The 22,094-nt window shown below is 48.4% G+C and overlaps 1 protein-coding gene across 1 annotated transcript in view; it reads left to right on the forward strand.

Moving 5' to 3' along the window:
* The first annotated feature begins 1,087 nt into the window (after positions 1–1,087).
* The window catches only part of GGA2 (golgi associated, gamma adaptin ear containing, ARF binding protein 2), a 33,802-nt gene continuing 12,795 nt past the window's right edge, over positions 1,088–22,094 (forward strand). The window contains exons 1-9 of the mRNA XM_047087519.1: positions 1,088–1,260; positions 9,166–9,250; positions 10,365–10,440; positions 11,562–11,660; positions 13,740–13,863; positions 15,848–15,951; positions 17,294–17,374; positions 17,882–18,019; positions 21,585–21,666. Of these exons, the coding sequence (XP_046943475.1) occupies positions 1,158–1,260; positions 9,166–9,250; positions 10,365–10,440; positions 11,562–11,660; positions 13,740–13,863; positions 15,848–15,951; positions 17,294–17,374; positions 17,882–18,019; positions 21,585–21,666 (892 nt within the window). The 5' untranslated portion in view covers positions 1,088–1,157. The remainder of the gene's footprint in view (positions 1,261–9,165; positions 9,251–10,364; positions 10,441–11,561; positions 11,661–13,739; positions 13,864–15,847; positions 15,952–17,293; positions 17,375–17,881; positions 18,020–21,584; positions 21,667–22,094) is intronic.

The following is a 22,094-nucleotide window of genomic DNA, read 5'->3' on the forward strand; positions in this document are numbered from 1 at the left end:
GAGCTTGATCAATGAGAACGTTTGAGGTCAAAATTAGAAAGGTTGATGTACTCTTTCAGAGAGGGGACAAAGCCCCACAGCTACCTCTTACTGCTTCTAGGGTTCATTTGGCCATTCAACAAATATTTATTGGCACCTGGGGTTATAGAAGCATAGAGTTTTTGCTTTTATTAGTGGGGCGAAACAGACAATGGAGTATCGACAATTTGTGCTTGGAAGGAAAATTATGCATTGCCTTTCTTCATGGCACAGACATCTCACAAGGCAGTTACTCATAGATGAATGATAGTGATGTAAGTTATTCAGCGGGCTGGACAGACAACCCTCACTGCTGATGGAAAAGCTGGTTTTGTGTCCCTTTGTCCATGTGTTCCAACATTCTGTTATTCTATATAAATTTACCTTTTTAAGCTTTTTTGGTTAACATTTTATTTTTAAGTAATCTCTACACCCAGTGTAGGGCTTGAACTTATCAACCACAAAACCGACTCTTATCCTTAGCAACTGAGCCAGCAGACGCCCCAACCTTTTTTCTCTTTTGAATGGATTATAGCATCTGCTTGCTGCCCTTCTAATTAGTTAAAATATTTAATACGTGCTCATTTCAATATGTGTGAGAATCATGACTTTTTCGGGAAAAATTATCCTTTAGCAAAATAAGCAAACCTGTAGTATATCTATGGTGTAATGTATGATGGAGAAAATAAGGGAGTATAGAGGAGAGCGGGCGGGTCATTTCAGAGAAGGTGGTGTGGCGCAAGGCCCTGCTGGTTAAAAATACCCCCAAACTATACCGAGTTTATCTGAAAGCAAATTTAAGTGAGCGTCCCGCATTTCATCCGACAAGCCTACTCCAAAAGGAGGAGAGCGCGCAGGCCTCGCGAAGTTGGCTTGATGGGCTTTGATCCCATTGCTGGTCGAGAAGACCAGGCGAACGCAGCCCCGACAGAAGGGAAGCATCTCGGTAAGACACGTCCCCGGGCCCCTAAGACCGCAGGGAGGCGGGGGCCGGAACGGTGGGCGGGGCCTCACACGGCCCCGCCCATCACGTGCCAAACCCGCGCCTGCCGCGTCGGCAGCTCCGGAGCGCGCCGGACGGCGGCGGTGGCAGCCGGAGGGGAAGGGGCGGCAGTGTCTTGAACAGCGGGGTTTGGGCCATGGCGGCGGCGGCGACGGTGCCTGCGGGGGCCGAGGCCGCGGCGGGGGCGGAGTCGGCCGAGGGGCCCCCGGGGCCGGCAGCAGCGCTGGAGCTGTGGCTCAGTGAGTAGCGGGGCCGCCCCTCGGCACGGGCCCAGAGCCACACGTGAGGCCTGGCTTCCCGCCTCCCCAGGCCTTTCTTCGGACGCGGCGGCGGGCAGGTGGCCGCGGGGAGGGGGCTGGGCTGGGCCGGGGTGCGAGGATCGGCCCGGGTGCGGCGCGGCGGGCCCGAGTCTACGTGCTCTGCTCCCTGCCACTGCCCACCATCACTGTCGTCGTAGCTCATAAACCTTAAAAACGTAATGGCTAGCGTTTGTTGAGCTTTTCTTTTGTGTCAAGTACTCTGCTAGAAGCAGTCCAGCCTTTGTTAAACCTCATTACGACCCCAAGAGGCAGCTTCTATTATTAACCACGTTTTGGAGATGGGGACGTTTACACTGGTCTTATTCGTGCAAGCCAGGCAGCCTCTTGCGGTCTCTTTGGAGCTAGCACAGATCGCTGGCTGGCTGCGGTCGTCAGTGTCAAAACAAGCCCTTTATACCTTTTGCGCGTGTTTACTCTGGCCGGACTTATGTGTATGGTTAGCTTCACGACAGCCCTCGGGGGTTGGGGTTGTTATGTCCTTGTGTTACGGATGAGGCATTGAAATTCAAAGAGGACAGAGACCGTGCAGCTTGTATTGGGCTCTGCTAGGTGCTGGAAATCCTCTGAGATGCATAACACAGGGCCCTTGATCACAAAGACATTGTTTAATGGGTCCAAGCCCACAGTAAGGGCACCTTGTCATAACTAATGGACATTGGGGGTGGGGGCCCACAGTGGTGGTAGGAGTTGATCTGTTTACCTGGGGATTGTCACAGCAGATCTAGCATTTAAGTGGACAGTGTAGGCAAGAACATCTCTCAAGCACAAGAAACTGCATGTGCAAAAGCTGGGGACAAGAGAGTGTGGAGCATTCTCGGAACCAGTAGTTGGTAGTGCTAGAGTGCAAAGCCTGAAGAACAGAGCCCAGAAAAGAGGCTGCAGGGCTAATTGGGGCTTGTATGCTGCAGAAAGGAGTTTATATCTTGTTCTGGGGTGGGGTTGGGGTGGAGTTTTCAGCTGGAGAATCTGATCCGGTACACCTATTAACAGCATTACCTGCAGTCATGTGGAGCCAAACTGATTAAGGAGGAGAGTAAATACAAAAGGTCTTTCGGTAGTGTTGGGGGGCTGAAGAAGGACAAAGGCATTGGGACTGACAGTAGAAATCATTAGTAGGCACAGTCCGCAGCCTTGATGCATTTAAATGGAGGCAGGAGACCAGAAGAAGTCTGGGGTGGATCTCTGGGTTCGGACTCGGGGTAACTGGTTGGTTAGAAATGACTCACCTGTGAGGAGGACTTGTTTAAGAAGGAAGGGATGGTTGAGTTGTGGAGTTTGAGGTGCAAGTGGCACAGCCAAAAAGAGACCTTCTCCAGGCAGGTAGTCAGCTGCAGAGAGGGTAAGAGCTGGAGGTCAGTGTGGGAATCTTCAGTTCATTGACAGAGAGCTTGTCCAGAGCAGAGGTTTGCAGATGGAGCGTAGAGGACCTCACCATTTAGGAAGCAGGTGGGGAAAGCAGCCTGACACGGGCGGAGTGGACACAGGCAGGGGGAGAGCTGGGAGGGCGGGGAGCCACAGATCTCAAAGGAGGGGTGCAAATTGGTAGGTAGCTTTGCTGCAGAAAGATGGAGGTGGGTCAGGCAGGAGAAGGGGGAACTTTGAATTTGGCAACTAAAAGGTTACTGATGAGGCATCTTTGAGTTAAATGGTGGGGACAAGCGGCTAATTAGGTGGTGGAGAACATGCCTAGACTGGAGTTGCCAAAAAGAGAGTCAGGTGGGCTGGGTGCAAGGATGGCTGTCAGCTGACCCGGTACAGGAGCTAACAGGATACAAGACGGCCAGAGGAGGGGGTTCTTTAGCCCCAGACGTTTTAGGCTACTAGAACCTACATTTTTATGTAAAATCTCTTGAGTTTTGAAGAGTTGGCAACGACTCTGAAACATAAAGTTTGGTGTAGGGAGAGAGAGTAGCGCCTGGTCACTAGCCTTTTTTTTTTCTTTTTCTTTTCTTTTTTTTTTTTTGATGGCCTTTGTGAAAGGAAGGAGGGAGGGTAGCTAGAGGGAATTCAGGTGTAAAGGAGATCTTACAAGCAGAGGGGCACTTGTAAGCCCCACTTTAGCCTGTTGTTCCTTTGAGGAACTATCCTTAAATTCCAAGTCCAGTGCTGTAGCTCCTGGCAAGGGGCTTGATGATGCTGTGGGAGGTCAGAACCCGAGCAGAAAGGGGTGACTTGGCTTCACAGAGAAGGGCACCTTGTGTTTTTCTGAATGTTTGGGGAAGGAGATAAAGATGATTACACATGCAAATAAGTTTCAGTATCACTGCCCCCATTCCCTGCTGAGTGTTGGGGGCTGCAGTGGAACCAGGGAGTCCAGGAACGAAGTGGGGAAGTTTGGGAAGGGAAACAAAAGGGAGCCCACCTGTATGGTTGAGAACAGGGTTTCTCAACCTTGACATCAATGGCATATTGGGCTCCATAACAGTGTTGTGGGGCCTGTCCTGTGCATTATAAGATGCTTGGTAGAATCTCTGGCCTCAATCCATTAGATGCCAGTAGCACACACCAAAATGTCCAGATAAAACCAAAAATGTCTCCAGATATTGCCAAATGTACCCTCGGGGAGAGGGGCAGGATCACGTTCCTCCTTCACACTTGAGATCCTCTGAGTTTGGACCTCCAAGTGTTGATTGGACATCAGAAATGTTTCTTCTAGTCTTCGTGGTTGTGTAATTCTCCACCTCTAGTAGGATCAGAGGAGGCAAACTACGGTTGAAACTAGATTTGCTGGGGATGCCTTGGTGGCTCCATCGGTTGAGGCTGAGCATCCAGTTTCAGCTGGGGTCATGCTTTCAGGGTTTATGAGTTCGAGCCCTGCATTGGGCTCTCTGCTGTCAGTGCAGAGCCCACTTTGGATCCTCTCTCCCTATCTCTTTGTCTCTCCCCTGCTTGCGCACGTGTTCGTTCTCTCTCTCTCTCTCTCTCTCTAAACATTAAAAAAAATAAAAACCTTTAAACTAGATTTGCCGGGATGGGGGGAGTGGGGCACAGTGGACTTGGTGCTAAGGAAGGACAAGGAGGTACGGAGGGGGTGATGGTATGGCAAGGACAGTATAGCTGCATTCCCTGAGTCTGGGCTGGATGGAGGAAGAAGTCACTTTAGCTGCAGTCTGATGACTGCCAAGTTCAGGTCACTAACAGATCTGGCCTCAGCGGGCAGGGCAGCTGTGTCTCGAAGACGGGGATAGTAGTAACCTGTCCTTGTTAGAGTTGTTAATACATGTGAAACACTTAGAATAGTGCCTGGCATGTAGTGTTAAATATTATTATTATTAGTGTTTTCAGTTGTGAATGGGAGAAAACTCAGTCATATTGGCTTAGCAGAAAAAAAAAAAGAAAAACTTTGGACCTAGAACTGGGGAGGAGTAGTTCTCCAAAGGAACATCAGGAAGCTGTTACTCTAAGCTTATACTTTAAAAATACAAATAGCAGGGGTTCCTGGGTGGCTCGGTGGGTTAAGGATCTGACTGTTCATTTCGGCTCAGGTCATGATCTCGAGGTTTGTGAGGTCGAGCCCCCACATCGTGCTCTGTGCTGATAGTGTGGAGCCTGTTCGAGACTCTCTCTCTGCCCCTCCCTCACTCATGCTATCTCTGTCAAAATAAGTAAACATTAAAAAAAAAATACAAATAGCGGGGCACCTGGGTGCCTCAGTTGGTTAAGCGTCTTTGGCTCAGGTTATGATCTCACAGCTCATGAGTTTGAGCCACATCGGGCTCTGTGCTGACACCTCACAGCCCAGAGCCTGCTTTGGATGGATTCTGTGTCTCTGTCTCTCTCTGCCCCTCCCCAGCTCATGTTCTGTCTCTCAAAAATAAACAAACATTTAAAAAAATTAAAATACAAATAGCAGCTCTGTGCATTCTGTAACCCTCTATCCTCAAATTTAATTGATTTTGGTTGCTGTTCCACATGACTGCATAGATATGTCTCATTTTGTTACTGAAAACCTCTATGTCCCTTTATATGGGTATACTGTAATTGATTTAACTCACTGCCCTCTTAGTGGGCCTTTTAGCTTTCTGGCCAGTCCCATGCTCTTCCAACCAGCACTGGGGCCCCTCGGTCTCTAGGATGGTAGCTGCAGATGTGCTGCCAGGGGCTATTTGCCATCTTCTGTGCTTAAAGTGGGGTGCTCGGTAAATCCCTTTCTTCCTTCCACCTGGACCTACCCCCAGGTGATGTATCCTGTCTTCCTTCCAGCCCCCCTTTTGTGCCTCTTTTGGAGTTTGGGGTGGTCAAATTGCAATCTATTTATATGCTCCCAGCTTCTGGCGGGCTGAGCTCCTTCTTTATCTTGGAGCATGGCATAGGAGATTCCTGTGGTGGGTCTCGGTACCCAAGACACATCCAGTGTGCTTAGTTGAATGACCGCTGGACTACTGTAGGGGTCAGTGGGTGCTTCCTGAAGGATTGAATTCTAAATGCTCCTTGAGGCGACTGCTTGCTTCCCCACAGCCCCAGGGTTCCCCTTTCTAGCACAGGCTGCTCAGAGCGCCACAGTCATGACTCTAGTGGTTGGTTGGCAGCTGGTGTGAGATGATTTGCCTTCTGATTTGGTCACTCTTAGATGAGCTATTTCACTCATGGCTGGAGGGCTCAGCTGTTTTCTTAATACCTCTCATCCTGCAGCAGGCTTGAAATGGATAGAAACATTGCTTTTATTAAGCAGATAGATGGTGGTAGTGTTGTTTGTCCTGCCCAAGTGCCAGCTAAATAAATCCACTAGGATGGCCCCGGGGCGGGGGGGGGGGCGTGGCAGTCACGAGAAACAGAGAAGGGGTTCTTTGAGTTCTTCCTTGGCCATGCCTACTTGCCCCCAGCCACTCCTTGGGGCAGATGGGTATCCTACAAACCTGGGTCAGTGCCATGGCCTGATCAGACCCAGCTGATGGTCCCCTGGGGGTCGTTTTCTCTGGAGCTGCTCGAGGCCTCCGAGATAGCTTGACAGGCCAGCATTATGTTTTGGGAAACCCAGTTGTTTCAGAACTGGAATACCCATCTCCTGGAGTCAGAAATATGTCCAGCCAGCTGGTCAAACTGTATATAGCAAAGGGTGAATCATTCATTCATTCAATAGATCTTTGTGCCGATTACTATTCTGGGTGCTAGAGCATGTGAAGGTGAATGAGACTGATCTTCTTGCTTTAGGGAGCTGATGACTTAGTGGTGAGAAAATCGAAGAAACTAGTTCCCAAAGAGGCCTTGTCTCTGTCAAGGAACTGAGTCTACCTTGAGAAATGTTTGGGCCCCGGCTTGGGCCAGACCTGGGACTGAAGTTCCGTTCCTGTTGTTTTCCAGTTTTTGTGGCCGGGTAGGCTTCTTTACCTGTAAAATGGTGAGATGATGGTGGTGTTCTCCCTTCTGAAGATTAGAAGGAAGGGAGGCTTGGAAAACACTCAGCCTGGTGTATGACACGTAGTAACTTCTTAAAAAAAAAAAAAAAAAAAAGAAAAAGCATCTAATACTATTATTGCTATTATTTGGGGGCTGGGATAAACTTTGAGGGAATCCTCATGATACAAATAAAAAAGAAATTCTTACGCTGTATAGATCTAGCTGCTTTGCCTTGGCTAAGGGTTTGGAACATGACTTAATTTCATAGAAGTATTTTCTTCCTTTGGAAAAGCTGGTGCCTGTCTAACTCTTTTCACTTGGTGGTGGGGGTGGGGAGATGCCGGAGGAGGAAAGCTGGATTCTGTAGGTCTCTGCCTCTGGGTCCACTTGCATGTTGAGGTCTGAATGCCTGGAGGCGTCAACCTTGACCTTGTAGTGAACTAAAACTTCAAGAAGCTTAAATAGGACAGAATTATTTTAGATGAGTCACACCTCCTTAATCAGAATCTCCGGAGTCACTGCTTTAAATAATTTATTTCATGAGTAATTATTTTGTGCCTTTGAGTAAGACATTGTACTAAGCACTGCAGGGAATATATGGCTTTTGCCTTCTAGAGTGTTTTTTTTTTTTAATGTTTATTTTTTATTTATTTATTATTAAAAAAAATTTTTTTTTAACGTTTATTCAATTTTGAGATAGAGAGAGACAGAGCATGAACGGGGGAATGTCAGAGAGAGAGGGAGACACAGAATCTGAAACAGGCTCCAGGCTCTGAGCTGTCAGCACAGAGCCTGACGCGGGGCTGGAACTCACCGACTGCGAGATCATAACCTGAGCCGAAGTCAGATGCCCAACTGACTGAGCCACCCAGACGTCCCTTGTTTGTTTATTTTGAGAGAAAGAGAGCTCAAGTGGGAGAGAGGCAGAGGGAGAGAGAGAGAATCCCAAGCAGGTTCTGTGCTGTGAGTGTGGAGCCCAACGCGGGGCTTGATACCATGACCACGAGATCATGACCCGAGCCAAAATCGAGACTCAGACACTCAACCGACTGAGCTATCCAGGCGCCCAGGAGAGGATTTTCAAGATGTAGCATAGGGAAAGAGCTTTGAAGAGAAATAGGTGAGGGAATGTGGGCATTGCCAGCCAGAATGGTGTTAGCGTTTTGAGTCTTACTGTTGAGGTGGACAGACACATGACTTCCACATGACAGAAGTGTGACTGTCGTCAGGAAAGGTTATATTCTGCTTGACCCTGGGATCTTTAGTAATTGGAAGGGAGGAGAATCTCGGGGGCTAGAGCAGTGGGAGGAGGTTTTGGGAGAAGGTGGAAAGTCAGATGGGCCTTGAAGAATGGGGTAGGATTTTGAGGAGAGGAGTAGAGGGTCAGGCAAAAGGAATAATGTCAGAAACAGGACCCTAGAATCAGCCTATTGTAGAGCTTGAAAGATCTTCTCTGTCAGGATCAGGAAGGTCTTTCCTTGGAGAGGTGGGTAGGCCCCAGAGAACTGGACAGGAAGGAGTTGGGGTGGCAGTTAAGAAAGCCTAGGACAGAGGCCTCCCAGCAGCTCCTTTGTGAGAGAGCAGAACCTGGTTTAGTCTGGGGCGGGACACGCGTGATGGACACACTTTCTGGGCGACTAGACAGGAATTCTAGGCAGCAGCAGCAGGAGAAGAAGCTGCTGTCATCCAGCACCAGGAAGGTCAAAGATCGCCCCTCCCCTCAGTGGAGCATGGTCTTAAGTTAGGCCTTCTGATAATGCTCCTTCTGGAGGTGTCTCTGTCTGTGCCCCCATGCCTTCGACGCTTAATGTCCTCAGATGTCATCCAAATACTAATGTCCAGTGCAGGGGACCCTAGCATGATTGGATCTGGGGTCCCTGGGAATGTGTAAGTTTATGGAAAGGAACAGCATTTTAAAGAGTGAACGTGAGGAGGTCCTTTTATTAGACCACACAAGCCGCTGTTACGTGGAGAAGCTTCTTACATAGGACGCTCAAAAAGCACTTCAGTAAGCTGAGGGTTAGTTTGAAGGGTATTGTTTTTGAGGAGATGGTGGGATGACCAGGTGGAGCCACCTAGAGCCTTGTGGTATGTTCTAAACTTAGTTCACACAGTTCAGAAACTTACAACTAACCTCCCAGATTCTGGTCCCTGCTCACCCTCATTGCAGGGCCAAAGTGGGGAAGTCCTGACGGGAGGCATGAAGGAGGCACACACAGGCCAACCCCTGCCCCGGAAGTAGAGTCTCTTGTAGGACAAGAGCTTTTGTGTTCATTCAGTCAGCAGATCTTCACTGCAGCCTCATCATGTGCCAGACACTGTGCCTGATGGTGGCCAACTGCACAGCCAGGGTCCTGTCCCTTCAGCTCTCTGCCTGCGAGTTGCGATCCCCTGCAGGAGTGATATCACAGTCCTTGGCTGCCACTTTATTTGCAGGGGGGTGGGGTGTATGTTTATTTTTATTCTTTATTTTTATTTCCTTGACAGATAAAGCCACAGACCCAAGCATGTCGGAACAGGATTGGTCAGCTATCCAGAATTTCTGTGACCAGGTGAACACTGATCCCAATGGGTAAGGTGACTTTCACACACATACACACACACCTCAGATAAGGGGGATACGTCAGACTAAGTGCATGTTTTTGTCTCATGGGTCTGTTTTACTTAAGAGAAAAAAGGTAAGGCTCTCTTTCCTTTTTTTTTCCCCTCCGTGATCTGAGAACACTTTTTCCCAAAAGTCATGTTTTTTTGTTTGTTTTTAAACAGAATAGTCCACTTGTAATTGGCAATTATTTGGAAAGAATTTTAGTGTTAGAAGACACTACTGTTGAGGAGACCTCTAAATGTTATGGGTAGGATGTAGCAAGGTTTTGTAGCAATGCAATAGAGATCAGTGTGTTCTCCATAATTTAAATGTCATCTTTCTTAAGAATAAGCAGGAAAAGGGTAAGATTTTGTTGATTTCTGTTCCCAAAGCATCTGGATAGGAACTGAAGAATCAAGTCAGTCATCAGTTGTTTAATCTACGTGTTGCTGAATATTCAGCATTTGGAAATGAGTGAGAAGTTTGATCACACTTTCTGCTCTAGTGTTTATTGAGCATTTGTCATCTGACAGACAGGGTCTATACTGCTCGTGACCTGGTTACATGCAGATCTGGCCCTGGGTGTTCAGCTTGCACTTTTAGAGATGTTAGGGGTGGGTTGGCTATGGGCAGGATGATGTGCTGCTGTGGACGGGAGGAGGACAGCACGTGCTGTCACTAAAAGAAGGGTGGGTAGGGGGTTGGTCTCCTCAGAGGCACGTGGGTGTGCTGGGTGTGAGTCAGTCCACCTCTGCTCTGGGACCTGTGCTTCTGGAAGAGAGGTGACTCGACGGAACATACTCAGCCATACTGGTTGGTTTCTTCCTGTCCGCCCATAGCCCAGGTCTCTCTGTTTTCCTTTATTTTATTTTACTAAAAACTTTTTTTTTTCAATGTTTACTTTTGAGAGAGACAGAGTGTGAGCAGAGGAGGGGCAGAGAGAAAGGGAGACTCAGAATCCAAAGTAGGCTCCAGGCTCTGAGCGGTCAGCACAGAATCCGACATGGGGCTCGAACTCATGAACCGTGAGATCGTGATCTGACCTGAAGTTGGACGCTTAACCGACTGAGCCACCCAGGCGCCTCTCTCTGTTTTCCTTTAGCCCAACCCATGCACCCTGGCTACTGGCCCACAAGATCCAGTCTCCACAAGAGAAAGAAGCTCTTTATGCGTTAACGGTGAGTTTGGCTTGCCCCTTAGTGTAAGCTTGCCTGTCGTGACACTAGAGAGTGCTGGACCCCGGTCGCATTTCAGTGTGGTGGAGAGCATCTAAGAGGGAGTTCTGGGCTCGGGTTGCCCCATCTGAGGTCTGTTTCTAGAGAGCAGCATTGAGCCCGCTGTGTGGGGAGAAGAGAAGGTTTTATTTCCTTTTGTCTTCCAGAGACCAGGGCTGACAAGTTCAAGTGCCACATGTACCAGGGCCTGACAGGTCACATAAATGAGTGAGCCGCGGGGTGAGGACAGAAACACAGGCGAGGGCTGCCATAGCACAGGGCCAGCTGGCTGCTGCCAGGTGTGAGTCTGGGCCCAGAGTTGCTAGAACTTTGTTTTCCAAGAGAAATTAGAAATTCAGATTTTTAGATGAATTCTCTGAATTCATCGATATTTGTGACTAATTTGAAATGTGAAACAGTAGTGTGGACCAGAGAAAATATGTGCAGGCCCATCCTGCCATGCTGGTGTGAGATGAGCTGTGAAGCCAGCAGGCAGCCTTTGGCTGAACAGCCCTTGTGCTTCACATACCAGATTCCTGCCTCTGAGGAGGAGATGATTCTCTAGCCAGTTTCATCTGCCCAAAGGGTCTCCTTAAAAGGTGACGTGGCCTCTGGGTACATGTCACCGAGCTTCTGCCTGGGCACAGACCTGATGGTTACAGTGAGATCAAACAGGTAGCATTTTTTCCTTAGTCTGAAAATGTCACCCTTCCTCAAACTTCAGTGTCCTGTAGTCTTTTTTTTTTTTTAATTTTTTTTTTTAACATTTATTTATTTTTGAGACAGAGGGAGACAGAGCATGAACAGGGAGGGTCAGAGAGAGAGGGAGACACAGAATCTGAAACAGGCTCCAGGCTCTGAGCAGTCAGCACAGAGCCCGACGCGGGGCTCGAACCCACGGACAGTGAGATCGTGACCGGAGCCAAAGTCGGACGCTTAACCGACTGAGCCACCCAGGCACCCCTTCAGTGTCTTTGTAGTCTTGAGAAAACATTCACCATGGTTCCAGCAAATTTTCGTCAGATTTGAGATGAGTCCTGAAGCCGGTGGTTTTCCCTTCTCATGGGGGTCCTGTGTCTGTGCAGGTGCTGGAGATGTGTGTGAACCACTGTGGGGAGAAGTTCCACAACGAGGTGGCTAAATTCCGCTTCCTCAATGAGCTGATCAAAGTGTTGTCCCCAAAGGTGAGCACCGTGGGCTTGGCCCTGTTCCCTGTACTGTACCTACCCCCATCCTTCCACCTCGTGTCCCCTAGAGGTGCCTCTTGTCCAGAGGTAGCCCTGCTTACAGCGGAGCCTGCCAGCCTGTCTCCAGTTTGTGACAGAGCCGAGCGGGGATGTCCTGCACATGACAGCTTTCCTCTTTGTTGGTTCGTAACCTTCAAGGGAGCTTCCCAGGTATAATCTGAAATCGGCCTCTGCACGCAGGGCAGGGAGAGCAGAGAGAGGCCACCCCAGGTTGGTAGGTGGCAGGGTTAATAGGCAGAGGTGTATATAGAGGTCTTAAGTGGATTCAGTCAGGTGTCCTGTGTAGGTGTTGTCCATACCACATCACTGTCTCGCGACTGTCCGTATTCCGAGGACAGCGGAGGGGCTGAGAGATCTTTGATTGCCCAAGTCCAGCTTGTAGGTCAGCTGGTGGTCACCTCTTTTCCGATGGCCTTCCCCAAGCCTCTACAAGGTCTAGGATGCTGGTCACGTTCATCAGCAGTGCTCTGTCTTTGTCCGTGTCTTCACGTTCTCCCTTTAAAGATGGCCTTGCGGTGGTGGCTTGGAGGGGTGAGGAACTCAAGCTTGAGGACAGGTTGTTTTCTTTCTTTCTTTTTCTTTCTTTCTTTCTTTCTTTCTTTCTTTCTTTCTTTCTTTCTTTCTTTCTTTCTTTCTAAAAATTATTTATTTATTTTAAGTTTGTTTATTTTGAGAGAGAGAACAAACATGAGTGGGGAGGAGCAGAGAGAGGGAGAGAGAGAATCCCAAGCAGGCTCCATGCCCAGCGCGGGGTTCGATCTCACAAACTGTGAGATCATGACCTGAGTTGAAATCAGGAGTCAGACTCTCAACAGTTGAGCCACCCAGGAGCCCCTTGAGGACAGGTTTTTTGTTTTTTTTTTTTATGGCAATGGCAAGAGATACCAGGTGTGGCTTTAAGTTTTATGTCCCTTCTTGCCTGTCCTTGGCACCTTTTCTCCTGTCCCCTGTCTTAGCAACACCATTCTCGGGTACCTAACATTGATGGAGCCCTCCTTCACTACTTCTCAGCAATTCTTTGATACCAACTGTGTGTCCTACAATTTAATTCATTTCAGTTCTGCCACTAACTACCCAGAGTTATTACATACCTTACCTGTGAAGGGCTCAGTCCTACCTAGACTGTGCTGCCAACTTCAGATAGCAGATGGGGTCTCAGGTGTCCCCAGGCTACTTCCTCTGCTCTCTGACCAACTGCAGATTCAGGGGTTCCCATGACGCCTTCTACCAGGTTTCATAATTCACTAAAAATACTTACAAGAGGTAGGAAAGCACTATACTTGTTATTACCCTTTTGTTATACAGGATGTAGATGGAAGAGCTGCATAGACCAGGGTCTTGGAGGAAATGGGGAGAAGAGCTTCCCCACCACCCTCCTGGTACATCACGTGTTTTAACCAGGAAGCTCTCCAGACCTCGTTTTACCTGGAGTTATGTAGACATTTTGATTAAATCACTGGCCATGATTGAACTCTTATCTCCAGCCCCCTTCCCTCCTGGGGGTTGGGCTGGGGCTGAAATTTCCAACCCTCTCATCACACGGTGGGCTTTTCTAAAGTGGTCAGTCTCCCTTGAAACTAAGTGCTCACCATGAATGGTTAACATACACTGAGGTGTGGTTCAAGGGGGCTCATTATGAATAACAAAAGATATTCCTGTACCTCAAGAAATTCCAGGGGTTGTTGAAACTGTGCCAGCAACTAGGGACAAAGACCAAATATATTCTTTTAATATTCCATACTTGCCTCCTTCAAAAAATGAGTGTCCCCGGTGGCTCTAATCTAGACCAGTATATGGTGGGTTTAATTTTAGCAGTTCTGGAGGGTGACTCCTTGAAACCCAGAAGGCACCCTGGGGCTGAGTGCCAGGGAGTTTAGCCTCTGTTGCCTCACCTCTCAACCAGCCATGGGCAGCTCGTTTCCCTGGACCTCAGCGGCTACCTCTTTAGTAGTAGCGTGTGCTGGCTGGTCTGCTCCGTCCTTTCCAGCTTTCTAATTCTTTCCTTTTTATTTTCAGTACCTAGGGTCCTGGACCACGGAAAAAGTTAAAGGAAGAGTCATTGAAATACTTTTTAGTTGGACAGTCTGGTTTCCAGAGGATATCAAGATCCGAGATGCTTACCAGATGCTGAAGAAACAAGGTTGGACTCCATCGTTTACATTGCATTTCCTCTTCACAGAAGTATTCTTGCTTTTTTTGGTGAAAACTGGACATTTTGTGTAGGACAGTAGAGACTGAGACAAATAGGTTGTTTTTTTGTTTTAAGATTTTATTTTTACGCAATCTCTGCACCCAACGTGGGGGCTCGAACTCACAACCCCAAGATCAAGAGTCGCGTGCTGTACTGACTGAGTCACCCGGGCATCCCATAAATAATTTTTGATCCCTGGCAATAGACAGACCTTTCCTTCTCGTGGGCAGGAGTTGAGCTGCGTTTGAGACTATTGTTGCTATAGCTACTCTCACTATACCAGATTTTAAGTTCCTACAGTGTTAGCTTGTGTGTAGTGTGGGAGCTGATTTGCTAGAGTTTTCCTCTGTATCTGCTCCATCCAAGCATTAGGTCTTCCTTTTTGCTCTGCACCTCAGAGAGGGTTTTATTCCAGATACTTTCCTAACAGTCAACTGCTATTACTTGTTACCCAGTGCCCGTTAGCCTGGTGGGGGCAGGCACCATCATTCTCCATTCTGTCTAAGCCTCTGTCTTCAGTGGACATTGTGTCCCTGGGTCCCGGCAGGACCTGTTCGTGATCCTGCCCCTCCCCCAGGGCCACAGGGTTTTCTTTACTGTTCCTCAGCTGTAGTAAGTTTTCAGCACTGCTCTAAGAACTCCAGGGCTTATTGTCCTTCCCCAGCAGTTGAAGGTTCTGGAAGGAGAGAGAAGAATTTAGGTGGGACATCAGGCCTTTCCCATTGTCTTTCCAGGAGTGCGGTGAGGGCCCTGGAGAAGAGCCTGTTCCTCTCATGTTACAGGCCTCAGAGGTTGTGTTCTCTTGCTGGCGTATGCCAGCCTGTAAACCATTTAGAAACCATTTAATCTGAATTACTCACATTGGTGTTGCCTTCCCATTTTCCCTCAGATTCCAGGGTGTTTGTTGCCTTGCAGTCTCCACTCTGGTGGATTCAAGAAAAGTGGTAGATTTGTAGCTTGTCCGGGGTCGTGTTGGTCAGTGTTGGAGGAGCAGTTCATGCCTTTCTGTGTCCTGTGCAGAAGCTGGGAGTCTGTAGGGCTCTGTACAGGAGGGAACCTGGATTCAGGATGGACTATCTTTTCCTGTCAAACGTACTCACTGTTTTTATTTATTTATTTATTTACTTATTTATTTAAAGTTTATTTTGTTTAAAAAAATTTTTAAAGTTTACTTTTGAGAGAGAGAGAGAGAGAGCATGCACACGCGAGAGAGCACAAGTTGGGGAGGGTCAGAGAGGGAGACACAAAATCTAAAGCAGGCTCCTAGCTGTCAGCACAGAGCCCGACGTGGGGCTTGAACTCAGGAACCATGAGATCATGACCTGAGCCAAAGTTGGACGCTTAACTGACTGAGCCACCCAGGCACCCAAAAGTTTATTTATTTTGAGATTGAGACAGAGACAGAGAGAGAGGAATGAACCCAAGTGGGGGACGGGCAGAGGGAGAGAGAATCTCATCCAGGCTCTGTGCTGTCAGCACGGAGCTGGATGTAGGGCTCGATCTCATGAATTGTGAATTCATGACATGAACTAAAATCCAGAGTCGGATGCTTAACCAACTGAGCCACCCAGGTGCCCCTGTAGTCGCTGTTTTTAGAAGTGTCATGGATCCTACAGTAATTTCTGGGCCCTGGGAGGTTTATGTACTTGCATACAATGATCAGTATTTTTTATAGCATGATGCCCATGGCCTACTAGCCCTAGGGTCTGGCTCTGTTCTCACTTAGTTGGCTCTGATGCCCCTGTCTTTGTGCTCCTTCCTTGGAGTCTCCTGAGGGAGGATGCAGAGCCTTGGTCATACCCTGGGTGTATTCCTTTAAGGTCATTGACAGTGTTTTCCCAGTGGGACATCAGGAACTGGGGGTTTCTAGACTTTATGTGAAGTCAGTGGGTACCCATACCCATATCGTAACTTTATGAATTGCGTGTTTTAGGGATTGTAAAGCAAGACCCTAAACTACCAGTGGATAAAATTTTGCCTCCACCTTCTCCCTGGCCCAAGAGCTCTATCTTTGATGCTGATGAAGAAAAGTCCAAGGTAAGGAGCCCCTCCCTGACCTTGGTGACTGACCTGAATCTGATCGGACCCCTTCCTGTAGAGACTCTCCTGAAATATCCCCTGGAATGTGCTCTGATCCCTGAACCAAAGTGTGGGGGAATGTGGGGAGGTGCATTAGTGAGTTCTCTCTGGAGTGGGCTCTTAGAATAAGGTGACATAAGGTCTGGATGTTTTCTTCATGGATGGGCCACATAGTAAAGCCACGTTCTTTGTGCCCTCCACCTTATCTGTGCAAGCATTCCCGAGGGAGACAAGGTACAAAAGGATGACCCAAGTGGGCAGTGTGGATGATTAGTCGTATCCAGCGTATGTGTGGTATTAGGGGAAGATGGTGGAAAGAATTGGTTACATGTTGGCTCAGCTCTTTTTCTTTAGTGCCAGTAAGCCTGGTGCCACCCGTTTTCCTTCTGCCACTGCCTCCCATAATTTGTTTCTCCTCAGACATCAGTAAGGAGTGGGACAAAGACCTAGGAATAGCGTCAGAGTGCCTCTGAATGGGGAGAGGGCCCTGGAGCAGTGGTGGTGCTTTTGGTGATTACTGTTCTCAGTCACACACAAGGTCTGGGAAATGTAGTACCAGGAAAGCTTCAGGCCGTGTGTGAGTCCGTAGTACGTGCTGCCTTCTCACTGCACCCCTCAGCTGTGCCCTTCCCTTGGACTTAGATGTTCAGTGGCCATGAGGTCAGAACAAGCAGGGCCAGGTTCTGGGCTGCCTTTCTCTTTGGCCTTTCTCCTACTGATGCCTTACAGTTGCAGAGGGGGGAAGACGAAGGATGGCACAGACTTTGGAGAAAGATAGAATCCTGTGTCACCTCGGGCAAGCTGCTTATACACTCTGGGCATCAGTACAGCCATCTTTAGTGCCATCAGGGACGACCGAGTGACTCCCACGTCCAAGGCGTTTTGCTGGGCATGGGGAGTAAAGTGAACAAGATCACCGAGGTCTGTCACATCACAGAGTACGTGGCCCAGGACAGCCTCAGTGCTAGTGATATTTTGGGCCAGATCGTTTTCTTACTGGGGGCTGTTCCTGTTCACTGTAGGAAGTTTATAGTATCCTGGCCTCTACTCACTGGATGCGTCTCCAGATTTTGCCAGATGTCTCCGGGGGATATAATCCTCCACCCTCCTGCCCCATTGAAAACCTGTGGTTTGTGGGAATAGTCCTAATCCCTACATGGTGTCATTGTGAGCATTTGGTAAGATGATGCTTGTAAAGTAAGGAGGTGTTGTTCCTGTTCTCTTGTTGCTGCCTCTACTAGTCTGGGCCGTTTGCCACAGAGGGAAGTGGTTTCACCTGTTCTTTTTGTTCATTCTTCAGCTTCTGACGAGGCTTCTGAAGAGCAATCACCCTGAGGATCTTCAGGCTGCAAACAGGCTGATCAAGAATTTGGTCAAGGAGGTGGGCGTCTTTCCACTGGGTTCTGCAGAAACAGCATTTGACACACGTGTATGTGCATGAGGGCATAGGTGCCCAATTGGACTGGAAAAAGGATGGGCTCTGGGCCCAAAACTGGGGCACAGCCACGGGGTCCCTGAAGGGCAAGATGGTGACTGGAAGCAGAAACCATGCAGGGTACTTCCCAAGTACATTTGTCCAAGGGCCCAAAGCATTTCGTAGACCCTGGTTTCTGTCCCAGTGACAGAAAGTCTATTTGGGAATCTGTTTTTCGGAGGGATTGAGGCTGGTGGTACAAAGCTGCAGATTGCCCTGTCCCTGGACTGCATTGCCTTTCACAGGAATTCTCGGCCCAGTGAGTTTTCTTCGCCCACTGAGGGAACACTCCCGCCTACTCACTGTGTTAGTGACTTGCCTGAGCTCGCCAGCACAGTGCCTCTTTTCCCGTCCCTCATTCAGGCTTTATCCAAGGTTTCTGCTCCTTCACTTCCATCCTCTCTCTCCCGAAAGGAACAAGAGAAATCAGAGAAGGTGTCCAAGAGAGTCAGTGCTGTGGAGGAGGTACGGAGTCATGTGAAGGTGCTGCAGGAAATGCTAAGCGTGTACCGCAGGCCGGGGCAGGCCCCACCAGACCAGGAGGCCTTGCAGGTAAAAAGTAAATTCAAGTATAACGGAGTGTAATTGACATACTAGAAATTTGGCATGTTTTGACACGTGAATGTCCATGAAGGCATCATCATAATCAGGATAGTAAACATGTCCCTAAACCCCATCACCCCCCCGCCCCTGCCCCGAATTTCCTCATGCCCCTTGGTGATCCCTCTCTTCCTTTCTTCCCTGTCTCCCTATCCTTAATTTATATTTTCTAGAGTTTTGTATGAATGGAATGATAAAATTTTTCTTTCTTTTTTTCTTTCTCTTTCTTTCCCTCCCGGCTTCTCCCTCTTGGCGTAATTGAGATCCATTCATGGCGTGTGTATTGATCGCTTGCTTTTTATTGCTGAGTGGTATTACATTGTATGCATGTATTACAATATGTCTCTCCATCTGTTGATGGCTATTTGGGTGTTTCCAGCTTTGGGTGATTATGAATTAAGCTGCTATAAACAGTTGTTTATAGTTGTGTACAGGATTCTGCATAAACATACATTTTCCTTGGGTACATGCCGCCTAGGTGTGGGATTGCTGGGTCATATGCTAAGTGTATAGTTAACTTTGGAAAATAGTTGGCCAGTTTCTTGAAAAGTGGTTGTACCATTTTATGTTCCTAACAGCGTTGCTTAGAGTTCCAGTTCCATCACGTCCTACACATCTTGAGGGTTTTTTTTTTTTATAACACCTTTATTGAGAATTTATATATCTTAAAAGCAGCTATCAACACTAACTAGAAGATTTTAATCAGCCCTAAAAGAAATCCAGTACCCATAGCAGTCACTCTCCACCCCCACGCCCAGCCTCCCCAGCTCCTGACATCCACTAATCTGCTCTGGGTCTGTAGATTTGCCTATTGGGACATTTTGTGTAAATTGAATCCTACAGAATGTGGTCTTCTGAGCCTGGCTGCTTTCACTTAATGTCTTGGAGGTTTATCCATCTTGTAGGATGTATCAAAACTTCATTCCTTTTTATGGCTGAATAACATTCCATTGTATGGCTAGCTCGCATTTTGTCCATTCATCAGTTGAGCATTTGGGTTTCCACTTGGGCTGTGACAAATGCTGTGAACATTCGTATAGAAGTGTTTTTTGTAAAATGTAAACTTAATTTTCTTGAGCGTATATATATCTAGGACTGGAACTGCTGGATCATATGGTGGTTCCGTTTAACTTTCTGAGCAACGGCCAAACTGTTTGCTAAATCATTGGACCGTTTTATAATCCTACCAGCAACGTGTGAGAGTTCAAGTTTTCCACATGCTGCCAACACTTGTTATTGTCTGTCTTTTTCATAATAGTTATCCTGGTGGGTGTAAAGTGGCACCTCACTGTGGCTTGGAAATGTATTTCCCTGATAGTTTAAGTTGAGCTTCCTTTCCTGTGTCTGTTGGCCACCTGTGTATCATCTTGTCTATAGAAATGTCTGTTCATATCCTTTGCCCAGTTTTTTTAACTTTTTTTCTTTTTTGAGAGAGAGACAGAGTGCGAGCAGGGGAGGGGCAGAGAGAGAGAGAGAGAGAGAGAGGGAGACACAGAATCCAAAGCAGGTTCTAGGCTCCGAGGTGTTAGCACAGTGCCTGACGTGGGACTCGAACTCATGTACCGTGAGATCATGACCTGAGCCGAAGCCAGACTGTTAACTGACTGAGCCCCCCGGCGTCCCTGCCCAGTTTTTCATGGGGTTGTCTCCTTATTTTTGAGTTATAAGTGTTCTTTATATATCCTGGGTACCATTCCTTGGTCACACAGTTTTCTCCCATTAGGTGGGTTGTCTTTTCACTGTCTGGACAGTGTCTTTTGAAGCAAAAGTGTTTTTTGTTTGTTTTTTTAATTTTGAGACAGAGACAGCATGAACGGGGGAGGGTCAGAGAGAGAGGGAGACAGAATCCGAAACAGGCTCCAGGCTCTGAGCTGTCAGCACAGAGCCTGACGTGGGGCTTGAACTCACGGACTGCGAGATCATGACGTGAGCCAAAGTCGGACGCTTAATCGACTGAGCCACCCAGGCGCCCCAAGAAGCAAAAGTTTTTAATTTTGAAGTTCAATTTATCTCTTTTCTTTTGTTGCTGATGCTTTTGGTGTTCTAGCTGAGCCACTGCAGCCTGGTGCAGACAGATGGCGGTGGCACTGAAATGCTGTCCCAACCTGCCACTCTTAGTCTGTCCTTGGAGCTCTGCTTTCTCCAGCCTTCTGCTAGCTACATTTGTCTTCTCTCTCTGCGTTCCAGCTTTTTATGCCTCTCTGCCCAGGAGCAGCAGCCTTCATGTGGTACCTTAGTTTCCCTGTCCTTCCATTTCACAGGGTTCGCAGAAACAACTAGTATCTTTCCTAATTCCAGATTCCTGAGAGAAACCTCTTTGTCCGGCACGGCTCCTGTATCTATCCCAGGTCAATCAACCTACCTACATCCAGGATTGGATGGAATTACAGAGAGGGTCATGCTGGCCTTTTGTGGCCAGAGGGGACAGTTCTCAGAAGGATTAGTGGGCTTGGGCCAGGCAGACACTCCAAAGCCAGTCCCCTGTGGTGAGTTGGCTCCAAAGTCCCTCTGGAAGGTTGGCCTGCTGGGCTTCTAAATAGTACAACTCCCCCCCCCTCTCCCTCCCCCAGGGTGATAACCAGCTAGGAGACAGTAGAGACTTGGCAGGAGACAAAACTTCATCTTTATAATGGGTAAAGCCCATTTGGAAAAAGTGGCACGGAAGTGTTGGCAAGTGGCTTCCTGATGCTGAACCTTAATCAGGCAGGTCTGCCTACCACCTGAGATGATGCTGGCACACCACTCTTCTCCTCGCAAGGGGCTTCCTTCTCTAAAACATAAAGCTGGTAGGAGCAGAGCCCAGTGTTGGCTTCCGTCTGGGCAGCTGGGTCTCAGGAGCAAAGCAGGAGGAAGGGGCTCCGTCCTGCTTGTCTCCTAGACTCCCCTATCAGATATGTCCTTTCACAGCTTGGGGAAGGGAGCACTACTGTGAGGGAGGACTCGTGTGTTCACTGAGCTCCCTTGCAAGGAGGGAAGCCTCACACGTGCAGAGGCTGCGTGTCCTCCTCAACACGTGGCGTGTGGGGGGTGCAGTTGTCCAGAGCACTCTCCCTGGGAGGAGGAGAATGAGCTTGCCCAGATGGTCCTGGTGGGGAATGAGGTTTAGCTCTGGGAGAGCCTGCAGTGGGAGTCCGGGGACATTGTTGGCGAGGGAAGTTGGATGGGGAGTTTGGATATTAGTTTTAAAGCAGGGTAGTCACGGAGGGCTTCCATATGGAGTCACCCCATTGTTAAAGCTCTTCTGGGAGCTTGGAGAAGAGATAATGCCATACACACTCAGAACGTGGATTCTTTTCTGAGGTCTTTACCCTTTTTAGTGAGTTTACAAATTCGTGTAACCGTAACCCAAACTTTTTCTGACACTATAGTGGCCACGCCACTTCAAACCTGCAGTCGTGCATTTGGGACAGCCTAAGAATTCTGCAGCCCCAGACTCTGCTGTTTGTTTACTGGGGGCACCTAGGGCCTTGCTGTGGGCCCTTGTTGTGTGTGGTGAAACCAAGCTCTGTTCACTCAGGTCGTGTACGAACGGTGTGAAAAGCTGCGGCCCACCCTGTTCCGGCTGGCGAGTGACACCACAGATGACGATGACGCACTCGGTAATGCGGTTCTGTGTCTCTAGGCACAGACGGTACACCAGAGGCAGAACAGACGTGTTCCTTACTGCGGGGCTGCAGTGGTGCCAGAAACAAGACAGGATGGACTTTAGGTTTTATGGAAGTTGGGCTTTGGAAGGGTATGTCCTGTGTTGGCTTCGAAGCGATTCCCAGGAAAGCCTAGGCTTGAGCAAGCAACCGTCAGCAGGTTTGAAAGAAGAGGTGGAAACGTGCCCTGTAGGTGGGGCAAGAGGGCGATGCTAGAAGGAAGGCTCAGGTCCACAGAAGTCTGGGAAACAGCAGCATCTTGAAGGTTTCACCGACCTGAGTTGGTGGGCTGGGTAGCCAACCTAAATGAGGCAGGCTGGTGAGGAGCAGAAGGGATAATGGTAGAGACAGTGGAGAATTTCAGTACCTGTGCAAAGGTATTA

This window comes from Lynx rufus, unplaced genomic scaffold, assembly GCF_022079265.1.
Source record: "Lynx rufus isolate CCGP_SWC_20201006 ecotype Redwood Valley unplaced genomic scaffold, mLynRuf1.p SCAF_23, whole genome shotgun sequence".
In the NCBI taxonomy this organism is placed as follows: Eukaryota; Metazoa; Chordata; class Mammalia; order Carnivora; family Felidae; genus Lynx; species Lynx rufus.